The sequence below is a fragment of the Ptychodera flava genome, chromosome 8, assembly GCF_041260155.1.
Source record: "Ptychodera flava strain L36383 chromosome 8, AS_Pfla_20210202, whole genome shotgun sequence".
In the NCBI taxonomy this organism is placed as follows: Eukaryota; Metazoa; Hemichordata; class Enteropneusta; family Ptychoderidae; genus Ptychodera; species Ptychodera flava.
This window is the reverse complement of record NC_091935.1, coordinates 16,361,489-16,373,996: the sequence shown is the minus strand read 5'-3', so window position 1 is coordinate 16,373,996 and position 12,508 is coordinate 16,361,489. Positions and strand designations below refer to the sequence as shown.

Sequence of the window (12,508 nt, the reverse complement as noted above, 5' to 3'; positions counted from 1 at the left end):
AGTAAAGGTTTACCTATCATGGTCATAATTTAAAGAAAAATAACATACGAAAATGTTAGCTTTCGAATAAACAGAAATTCATACCTTCAATGTGACAGGATGTAATGTAAAACAACCTGTTCTATGTTTTATGTCTCTGTGAGACTTGCAGACACAGACTTGCAGGGAGCATTCCTACTGGCCCAGCTATCCGTCTACCTCTGGTCAAAACTGTCGGAAACGACTGTATGACATCATCATCATCATTACTGTCCGCATCTTTACCGTCACTAGTGCCATTGAGTATATGAACAACAATATCACTCTCGTCACTATCTTCTGTTTCATAATCAATAATGCTGGTAGTGGCATCTACTTAAAGTTTTTAAGAGTCTACCTGTGAGTATCAAAGACTATCTGCCATTGTTGCATGAAATTTGTCTTGTTCCTTTCTTTCTCATTTCATAACTGCACTAAATGCTTCTGTACATTTCACAGGGAATTGAGAAGCCCCCTTCTTCCTCTCCACATTTTGAGCAAACCCCTACGTTTTAGCTTTCAATTTTTGAGTGACCCCCCTCTCCCCGATTCCCATCAACACCGTAACAATGATGGCTACCTTATATGTCCGGCAATCTATGCATATTCGATTTTCACTTAAAATATGGGCTTAAGCCAGTAAAATCATTAATTACTCCACCACATTTAAAATGAACCCCTACAAGTGGTAGACAAAAATCATACTGTAAAAGTTTAAGAGTCCGAATATCTTTCCCTGAGGCGCGTTCTGCCTTACCGTGACCTGACCTGACCTCTTAACTAGAATTTTTGTTATATTGCCGCATAGCTTGACGTCACGACAATATGTGCAAGTGAACTTTTTCACCCCGGGGCAGTGCTCCATACTCCTTGTGGCAAGGTAGTATGATCAAAATGGCATTACGATAGTTATTGGTAGGAATATGACTACTGTCACCTTATAGTCATTCTATAGCAATGGCAAAAACTAGACTTGATGCTCAATCAGTACCACCCGATGGTGGTTACGGTTGGGTCATCGTGATTGCAAGCTTCATAACGTTCACGCTGCTCAATGGCACACTATTCTCTTTCGGCGTTCTTTTCGTCGCTCTGTTGCGTGCATTTGAGGGCTCTAAAGCAGATACAGGTAAGGACTTTCATAGTCGCAAGAATCATTTAGTTTGACCGGGCAACAACAAGAAGTGCAACAAACTGCTGTAAAATACGAGCGCCGCCAGAAAAAACAATGACAGTGTATTAATATCAGCTACGCTTCCCAACACATACACAGGAGGCGTAGCAGGTATGTAACACACAGCGCTGCCACGTGGTAGGAATGACTGAACACTATGTGGTCGTCAGCTGGCAACCTATGCATGTGAAATTTTTTAGGTCAGTTTGCTTATTTGAGGTCAAGGTAATGTTTTCAAAAGCATTTGTGTGATGGATTTGAAATTTTGTTCGGTGGTATTTAGTTATTGTCTCATTAAGACATTTTAAAATGATAACAATATTTGCATATGGTTATACATTTCTTACACCATTTTTCAGACTTTTCCTACATTTTTTCTAAAACCAGTTTATTTTTTACTTTTCTGTAAAAATTGCAAGTTTTCTATTTTCTCACTTGGAATTGTTTTTCGTAAGTTTGTAATTCTAATCTAAACATTAACTACCGATGATGAAACATGATTTACAATTTTGCTTATAAGTTGATAGCCTGAATGCATTGGTGGCTCTGTGCTTCACCTGTGGCAGATAACTAACGCTTTTTGTTTGTTTTCTCTGACAGCTCTGATCGGGGCTGTATTTGGTGGATGCAGTATCGTCGCAAATCCTATATCACTTGTTCTTTGCAATAGATTCAGTCACCGTAAAGTGATGATGGTGAGCGGTATTGGATGTGCAGTATCGCTAATTCTCAGCTCAAGAACTACAAGCCTATTTCAGCTCTTGTTCAGCTATGGTGTAATGGCCAGTAAGTAACCGTAACAGTGTTGCGGATACATGCCCTTCTACAGACAATATTTCTTTTACCATTGAAATCTGAAATACCACCTAACTCTTGCCACTCTTTTAAGATACCCTTGTGAGTCCGAGTTTGGACATTCAATGCCGTTGAAGGACTTTTTGTTAGGGAAAACAATTTTTTATAAAAGGTTGACAAATACGGTATATTTTTGTCATATAGGGAAACAATGACTGCAACAAACTAAATTTTTATAACTAGGATTTATTTTCCATTAAAGCAATGAAGCTGCACTTTTGACTGTGAAGGGGACTCTGATCTAGAAAAAATAATGTCACTGCAGTTATTAATCTAGGATGAGTGATTTCACAATTTGTGCCCTAATAATGTTTAACGTTGGGATTTTTAATATGCCTATTAAACGGACTTCTTAAAGGGGTATCACTCTGGTGAAATGCTCGTGGATGATGAGCAACTTTTTGGCGAAGTCAGCCCCTGACTCTACTGCTGACAGTTCAACCCACTTCTGTGGTTGGACTGGCAGTAGAATCAACAGCTGTGGGTCCATAACCTTGGTTGGTTTTCTGGCAGGTCTTTTAAGACCCCACCACTGCTATGGAACATTCCATAGACAAGCAACTGAATCTGTGTGGAAGCTGCTAATATTGGGAAAAAGTAGTAAAACAGTTGCAGGTATACATCAGTTCAATTTTGTCGAAATTTATGCAGTTCATCGGGTATGGTAAGTCCCTGATAACAAGGCTATGGATATGTGTTGATTGTAAATTGGATGCAAATTGGTTGAAAAATAGTACACAACTACGTGCTTGTACGTGGATCGAGTTGATAGTAATAGTCGCGGCGTGAAAAGTTGGCCGAGTCAAAATCGGCACGTGAAAACACAAAAGAAAACCAACACCACAGCTATGAACCCACAACAATTGAGTCAACAGCTAAGACACACCTTTAGACAAAGAGTTCGAAGGGTAGTTCGCTATAAAACTATGGTCTGCAGCAAGTGCAGTGTATATTTAAAGTCACAATGGCATACATGTTTGCACATTACCTATTTATCGTCTAACGGAGCCTTCAGTTATTATGGGGTTGTGGGCTGGAGGAAAATTGAGGGTGGTCAATCATGTAAATGTGACCCTGATGCCACTTTGAGATTGGTAACGCACTATCGCCATTATGCGACCGTACCCTACGTGAACTCATAGCAACGGCATCAGTTGAGTGCAAATCTAGTCTGTCACCCTGATTTCGATCGCCTCGAAAATATTCACATTGCAAATGGAAAGATTGCCTTGTACGCTCGTGTATGTACTTATCACCGGCCAGAGACATGTACGACACAGATATAAAGATGGAACTGTATTATTGGCATAAACGCGGCGATTTCTGATACTTGATAGCAAAGACAGAAACACATTTCGGCGAACTTTGAGCTGCATTAAATTGACACCCTTTCAAATCCAGCAAGTTTGTTGGCGCTGGCTGTGACAGTATTACCGGCCGCAATTTTCAATAAGCAATCGCAAGTTCTGTGAATATTTCAGTATCTTATGAGTAGCAGATTTAACGCCCCTATCGTAGTACGACCGGCGGACATCAGCCGGCAACCTCATAGGTACGCGCCGAAACAAAAAGCCTATGTCAACCGTCATTTGAGCTTTGGTCCCTAAATGAATACCTCTCAAATAATCACATCAGTTGACGTTTCAATTTGATGAATAAGAGATCACATGTCACAACATAATTCTGTCAACTACCGAATGTGCAATTGGCTGTTTAAATTGAAAGTGTTGTTGGTGCTTCCAAAATTATATTGTTATCATTGAACTTTAAACGTACAAGTACTGTAATATATATATATATATATATATATATATATATATATATATATATATATATATATATATATATATATATATATATATATATATATATATATATATATATATAGATATAGATATAGATATAGATATATATATATATATATATAAATTCTTTGCAGTTTACAGGTTTTTGGGTTTTTTTGTTAAACATAATATACACATATATTTAAAAGCTTTGTTATAGGTATGTAGAACACGTCGTTTTTGTAAAGCGTGAGGTTGATGCTGACGAGAAAGAGGTATCTGTTATTCTGGTGATTGGTAACGGTTTTAACAGCATAAGTAGGTGTGTCCATTGTTTGCTGCTATTGATGCACCATTCTCAGTTAATATAAGTATGCATTTAACTTATGCAGTTATTGACACTATGCGCATTGCAGTGACCGCTATGACCTATGACTATGTATCATAATATGTATCATAATTGTTTGTACTTCGTATTCTGAGTGATCTTTTACGGAAAAGAAGGGGGCCACATAAATGTAAAAATTCACATGGTTGTAGTTGTGTAAACGAACAGTTACACTATGAACACGGAACTTTCAGATATTACATGTGAAGATTGGTCAGTATAGTTGTTAATGTTTGTACAACAGTGATCAGATCGTATTTTTGCAAAAATTTTTCAGTGACTACATGTAATTATATAGTTTCTCTAATGTATATATTTTTACTTGTATGTTATTTTTTAGTGTTAAAATTAATGCAACTTTTCATCATTTTTGTTTCAGTTTTGATCAGTCTGTTTAATTAATGTCCAAACGTTGACTGTCTTTGATTGCCAAAATATCTGTATACTGCTATGAATACATGCAGTAAATGTGCATAAAAAGTTTTTAAAATATCAGTTCTCTGTGAGGTGTATTCCAGTCTATTTTTTGAATAATAAGGAAACTGCACTTCATACAAACAAGGATAATGAAAAAATATATTTTCTTGTGGACTTGGTGTCTGCAAAGAAAAAATCAAGCCATAGAAAATTAAATAAAATGTAATACAATAAAATCATTTCAATGTAAACAAAGAATAAATTATGTGCGTAATACAATAATTATACTTGTCGCTTACCTGTCCTACATGGCTTACATCTGTTTCAAAGTTCCCATAATGTAACAACACACTCAAGATTTCTTTGTCTCTTCTAACCAACACGCGTAAGTCTCCCAATAACATTTCTCTATACTTCTACCTGTGAAAAAATTGCCACAAGCTTTTTAAAAAACCAAGAATGAGGATTGGCCTTTTCCCCCAAGGGCTCATAATTTGTAGAGGTGGACCCTGTTTTTGACGCCTATATCAAACACCGTATGGTCACGTGAATTTGACCTTCCAGTAAAGGCCAATGGAGTTACTGCATTCTTGTACATTATGCCAAAATATTGAACATGGCTGAGAGATACTGCTGTGTGTGCACCATGCCACTCCAGCTTGAATGAGTCATGCGAAAATTGCGAGTTCCATAATTCTTCTAGGCTGGAAAGCATTCACAGTCAAACGAGGAGTTTTATTGCTTGAACAGAAAATCAGAGCAAGGTGCTATGCATACATTTTAGGGCACAGTGCCATACCCACAGAGAGGTTCTCCACAATTCTAGAATCATTAATATATGGCGACAGTCTTATGTTAAACTTTGATAGATGATATGATGTCACGTACTGATTACCGGCAATGTTCTTTCATTACTTTCATTTACAGGTTTTTTCTTCTTCATGTTTCCTCTGCCAGCTTATACAATGATCCAAAAATACTTTGAGAAACGCCTTAGTATAGCAATGGGACTTGCACTGGCAGGCACTGGCTTTGGACAGTTGATATTCTCACTTGGAACGCAAATGCTCTTGGATAAGTACGGATGGCGCGGAACCCTAATTATTCTAGCAGGAGTAAGTCTCCACTTTTGTGTGGCTGGCGCCCTCATGAAACCGTTTGTGGAGAACACTCATGTGGAAACAACAGAAAGTTCACAAGAGGGCTCGCCCCAGGCTCCTTTGAAAAGTCAGTGTTCCCCGGAACATGATGACATCATGACGGCTCGAGTAGTTACATCAGCTGTGGTGTCAGATGATGCTGGTACTCCTCAAATCAAAAGTAATGACACGTGGTGCAGCACAAAATCAGCCTTAGACGTAGATCATCACAAGAAAATTACCCAGAAAAGGTCATCTCCCTGTAATTGCCATGGAGTGTCATCTATATGTCGCAAAGTGAAGAAAGTTTTAGGCATGATGTATGACGTTTCTTTACTTCGTGACATAATATTCGTTCTAATATTGTTTACCGCGTTTAGCCATGCTGCTGGCCACTTTGCTGTCTTCTCTCATGTGGTAAGTCTCCCAAATATTTTCAGCAAAGCTCGTGATTGCGACTAGCTGCTAAAGTTATACCTTTCAATAGTTTTTGATTGCTTTGAACTGTTTTTAATTGGCATTTGCCTGAAGTACTAGTCACATATGATATGATATCTGTCCATTCATCGATTATACAATATCAGTCATATTATATACTATATAGTCCTAGCAAGTGACTACAGAATTTGCCCAAAGGCAGGTAATCATTTGTCCTGCGTTGGAGGACAAAAGATTAGCTGCCTCACGGATACTTGTACATACGCGTGACTTTCAAGACATGAGACAAGTCATAGTAAAGAATAATACAATAACTATTCAGAATGGAAAGTACAGATTATTGTCTGCTTAAAGAAAGCAAAATATGGGTATTTTATAGTTTCAAGCCAGTCCCAGCCACAGGCAGGTACACAGCAGGAGGATTGTTCTAACTGGAATGTGCTGTATCAAGATGAGTTGAATGACTACCTACATGTATGAAGGGAGTTATTGCGAATACTGGTATCTTGAATCAATATATTCTATGTATTTCTGGTATTTTAATGGTTTCTCTGCAGTTTGAGCACAAGATCTAGAAAAGAGGAGAAAAGAGATTTTAAAATTGAGTGAGTGTCTATGAATGAAGTAGATGTATCTAAAATAAGGACTAATTGATGTAAGTAATGGCGTTACATGGTACATGTACTCAGTCAACGTAAGTTTAGTAGATGGCAAAGAATGACAATTCTGATGCATTATTGCCCGTACCAAATATTTCAATGGGTAGTCATATAAGCAATTTTGAATTTACGTTTAATGTATAAACAGTTTTAAGTCTCAATGTACTTTATCATATTAATTTTCACTTAAATCAAAATGCCAATCACTTTTGCATTAGCCTTTTAAGTTTAGTTGAGCTCTTGTGTACTCCTATTCTGGTCTACAGCTAGTAAGATGAGCTCTCTACCGATCAGAATTATGCATTTGCATACAAACACATTTGGCGCACAGTTATAATTACTGGTAACTATCCAATTTTACTGCCAGGTTAAGAGAGCAAGAGATTTTGGCATTCCAAGCTTTAAAAGTTCAAGTCTACCAGCAGTGACAGGACTTACTCAGTGCCTTGGCAGAGCTTTCTGGGGTATTCTTGGAGGAAGATTTAAGACGCTTAAGCCTCATTTGCTCTACGGTTTCAGTATGGGGATATGTGGACTTACCTCGCTCATAAGTATCTACATCACGACCTACGAAGGTAAGTATAATTTTTGTTACATGTTTCACATCCTTTGAATGACAGAGACAGTGATTTTAAAAATTATAGAGCATTAGCTTATAGATGTGTGGACTTTAATATTTACTTTAGTACACCTGGGGAAATGCATGGACTGCACCGAGTAATAGGCAATCACAGTAAAGATAAGGCATTGTCAAATAAAATTCGGCAACACTAACAGGAGAATGACTTGAGTATGATTTTAAGGCAAGAACTCTATGTTTCATGTTCATCTGTTACTACTTCAGTGCCTGTATGAACACCCCGCCAGTGAATTATGTAATGTTTATATAAATGCTAAATATATATACTTGAAGTATAGGATAAAGCCCGAGTATGAGGGCTCTTCTGGTATATAAAGTCCAACCCAACGATAAAATGTCGAGGCCGCAGGCCGAGACATTTTATCGTAGGGTTGGACTTTATATACCAGACGAGCCGAGTACGAGGGTTTTATCCGACTTAAAAACTATCGCCCCTAACTGATATATTTTCGTTTTCAATGTGTTTACGTCAACCGTCCCCTTTGTCAATGTAACATGCTTAGGATATGAATTAAAACTTTTATTTGTGAAATAGCCTTCCAATGTAATGGAACATCCTATAAATGCCCTAGGCCACATTATATAAATGCCCTAGGGCACAGCAGATTTTGTGTTGCAGCTGGTTTCCGCTGTGTTACCAAATTTGAATATTAAAACGTACCAGATGTCTACAGAATATGACATGTTCAATTTTGATTGGACAGTACTTTACTACGGCGCTGTCATTTGTTTCTGGAATTTGGTGACCAAGGCTTTACGAGTAAATAAAACACCCTGAATTGAGCACTCTGATTGGTCAATCAACAGTAGATAGTTTTTAAGCTACAATAAAATCCACTGGAAGTAGAATTCCTAAAAAGTGATTAGACATTGTGTTCCATTCGCACATGAAGTTGGGTCTCTGGTCTAGTGATGGCGGGAACCTATCCACAACATTGTAATTCAGAGCTTGATTTGCAGCATCATGCGTACAAAACTGTCCACAGGTGGCACTCTTAATTTTATAATGCGCGTGATTGCTGACTGGGCTTTAGGAAATTAATCTGTGCCCACTCTGAACTAAATTTATATATGTAAATATGCTTTTAGTATGTATTCCCGGTATTCATTTTTATCAACAAGACGATTAGAACTAATTTGAGAGAAATGAATCTTTCAATTGTTCAGAAGTGTTGGGTGCCCTATAGCTAAAAGTTGCAATATTGCAAATTACCCATAAAACAAGTGTTTTGCTTAAAAAAGAAAAGAAAAGCAGATGAGCTTACATTTGCAGATTATGCCAACAGTATACACTATCCAATTATCCAAAATTAGTTCCAATCGTGTTCAACCGTTAATCCACCAACAGTGCCCGCAGACGAATCGATTAGCATCTTGGGAAACGGGAGAGTTTATACAGTGGATACGTTTATGGTAATTACCAAGGTATGACGTTATAATTATAAATAATTTACACAGCAGATAAAAATAGGCTGAAATGTTCTTTATTAAGGTATGATAGACAATAAGAGAAAACGGGGGCATATCTGAAGGAGGTCCACTATGAAGGTCGCATTTTCCCAATAATACTCCAAGTAGCAAAAGGGGACTGGATCATCATGTTGATAATGATGACCAAAGTCTGTCACATTTAGGCATTTGATTGATGAAAGAGCAGTAAAATTAATTATTTCACCTTCTTATGCGATTGTTTCAGGTCAGTTGGTTTACATGATCCTGTTTGGCATTGGTATGGCGTGTTGCATCCCTATGAGCGCTGTGGTTGTACACTACTTTGTGGGAGCTGACAAATTTGACGGTGGCATGTCTATGTTTATACAGGCACAGGGTTTTGGCAACATCGTGTCGCCAATTGTAGGTATGGAAGTGATAGTTACAAACATAATAGTATGTTTCAATACAAATCTTTTACAGTCTTCTTTGTCCATTGTTCATATTAGCATACTGCAAGTATTTGCACGCATGAAACTCAGGCAAAAGAAGCTGCCAACATTACGAGAAGATCGAGGTGGTACAGTAACTCCAAATCTGAATAAAATCAGATATACGATGGCAACGTTTCCAGTTGACATGAACCAGTGTAAGCAATTAATTGCCGTTCCTATCTGAAGTTTCATGGTCAAATAGTGAAAATGGTAAGTGGTGCTGTAAACCTCTGCACCGCCGATTGGGTTGGCTGCTGTGGATGATGCTTGCAGTTGAATACAATCTTCTATGCCAGTGGGTCAGATGAGGACAGCAGCAGAGAACAAGCAAATGAGGAAACATCGCCATCTCTAAGTCTGATTTCAATCAGAATGTGTAAATTCAAAAAAACTAGGCAGATACAAGCAACAAAAAGGACAGTTCAGGATGTTCATTAACACTGCATATCTGATATATGTGATATGTAAATAGGGTTAGTACGAGATAGAGTAGCCGACAACACACCAACAATAACACTGCGAAAGCTATAAATTATTGCATTAACAGTGGGAGCTATATTCTCTGTAACAATGGTTAACTGACGTAGAATATAACAGTAATCATTATTATTATTTCCCTAAAATAGCATATAACAGTAATCATTATTATTATTATTATTTCCTTAAAAATGACTTCAATGTAAAAAAGACATCTCCAGGCACCTTACACTACAATTATAAACATAGAGTAAAGGAATTGTGTGAAATATCACGTACCTATATAAGCTTATAAATCTACAATCTATCTATAAAATTTAAAAAGTTAAATTTTTTAATGTGACTTAAAAACTTTTAAAATTATCAACACATTGGAGATAAGTTGACAGTCTGTTCCACAGCCTTGGAGCACATACAAAGAATAATCCGGGTAAAATGCTCTGTTAGCGGTAGGCTTCTGTAAATTAACGGATTGCTGCACCCTCAGCAGTGAACCGAAGAGTGCATCCTAGATTACGAACGCATAGGAGTTCCGTTACGTAATATGCCTCAGAGGCAGATGTTCGAACTCTAAATTGTAAAATATGCTGTTGGTATTCTGTCTGTATAGACTTATTTTGAAGCTAATAGATGAAATTAAGTTTCAAGGTGATGAAAAAGTTAATATACTGGTATTGATAGCAGCCATTTTTGAACAAGAGATTATGGGTAATTTGTTTCTGAAGCACATTGCACCAAATTTTCACACTGACCCATTCTTGATTGTTGAAGAAAATGGTTTAAGTTTCCTTGAAAAAAGTTTGAGCAAAAATATACGTTTTTCAGTTTCGCGTTGCATATTACCAGAAGTCTTCTTTGTCCTCTCAGGCTGGCTTCGAGACACTGAGGGAAATTATGTCATTGGTTTCTATATGATCTCAGTGATCTACATTGCATCAGCTTTATGCGCCGTCTCCTTGGATAAACTCAAGAAATACATGAACAAGAGAAAAGAGGCTAGTAAGGAAGCAGAACTTGAACTTGACAGAATTCAAAATGATTCACTGCCTGAGACTAGGCACCTGTACGAAAATAATGAACCAGAAAGACAAGAAGATGCTGCTGACAGTCGGGACGACGCAGAAGTTAGGATATCTGGTGCTCAGTGACCTCAGTTTCATGATTTGACGACAAATTCAAACAAAACTTACTTAAATCCCTTAAAATCATTCCCATAAAAGAGGCTCAACATGGTTAAAACTTTAAAGGTGAAAGTGTTGCAACACAGTTTGCTTGTTTGTTTTCTCTCTTTTGAAAATACAGTTTACTCAAGTTTCTATTTAATATTGCGATGGATTTTAGTGTGTTATAAATATATAAATATATTGGTATATTTCATCTGCATTGAGTGGTTATAAATTTGTTAGCAATGTACTGGAAGTTGGCAAAATGGATTTATGTCTACAGGTTAATGTTCACCTCTATTAACGTGTTTATGTTAGATGAAGATGAGTATGTACTGGTACAGTGGGGCAGTGTTTCGGAAGCTTTTAGCCAATTGGTTTGCTGAAACTCATAGTTCCTGTGGAATTATTTCCAAACAGCCAATCAGGCAGGGAATAGCCTTAGTAGATCTTTAACTTGCTGTAGATAATGGCAAGCTACCGATTAAATGTTTCTTCCGAGCCTCTGCCCCGGTCACTCAACAAGCTGACCATTCCTATACACATTGCCAAATACAGTGCATTGGCAAATATTTATAATCAAATGGTTTAAGCACCCTGGTACCATTTCTTTTGTCCTGTAATATAATCGCATTTAAAATGATGGCAACTCCAGTACTGAACATTACAGAGGAACCCTGATAAACTTTACTCGGGTCTTCTGCACACTAAGTGATTTACCCATAATTCTCCTTGAAGTGTACACACTGGCATCACTTTGTGAATTCGAACAGAAGCATGTTTCATATGCACACAGAACAGATTGGTCCATATTCACAATTCGTATAGCATTATTTTGATGATCATGTCTTTCTAACTTCCCACTTTTAAGAATGAGAAGATAAGGCACTTTTCTCACGGAGGAAATGGTCATTTTTTTAATTTCGCCGACAATATTTTTGACAGCGATACAAAATATTTTCAAAGAATCTAAGGGAATAAGTTGAACTTGTTAGCAAAACAAAGGGTATTGATTTTTTTTAATGTTCATGACAAAGCAATTTGTATGTCTGACAGGTGGTATGATGAGACCATCTCGGTTGCTGGTAATTTTACCTTGGAAACTGAAATTTCAAGTATCTACAAACATTGGCTTCTAATTAAATGTGTACTTGAATTTAAAACGTAATTGATAATTTTGGAGCATACTATTAAGAAATAATTTTCGCTTTAGTTTTCAAGTTTTAAATTGTGAAGAAATGAATACAATTAAATACGCCTTTGGCTAACAATGTCTTAGTGTGGAAATCAAGCAGAATTGTGGATAATCTCACTTACTGTTTACTGCCCTTACCAAAAACACTCAGTGTATGTGTACATGTATGTGTACGGTCATTGTAGCACTACTGCTATTCATTGCATGGACATTTCAGCTTGTTTATTAGTAGAAGT

The 12,508-nt window shown here is 37.1% G+C and overlaps 1 protein-coding gene across 1 annotated transcript; it reads left to right on the top strand.

The window, feature by feature from the left end:
* Nucleotides 1–821: 821 nt before the first annotated feature.
* LOC139138639 (monocarboxylate transporter 13-like) lies at nucleotides 822–11,363 on the top strand. The gene is made up of 6 exons (XM_070707113.1): nucleotides 822–1,147; nucleotides 1,793–1,978; nucleotides 5,564–6,192; nucleotides 7,240–7,447; nucleotides 9,209–9,370; nucleotides 10,782–11,363. Exons 1-6 carry the CDS (start codon nucleotides 976–978, stop codon nucleotides 11,060–11,062), a joined length of 1,638 nt encoding a protein of 545 aa, XP_070563214.1. The 5' UTR covers nucleotides 822–975; the 3' UTR covers nucleotides 11,063–11,363.
* The last annotated feature ends 1,145 nt before the right edge of the window (nucleotides 11,364–12,508 follow it).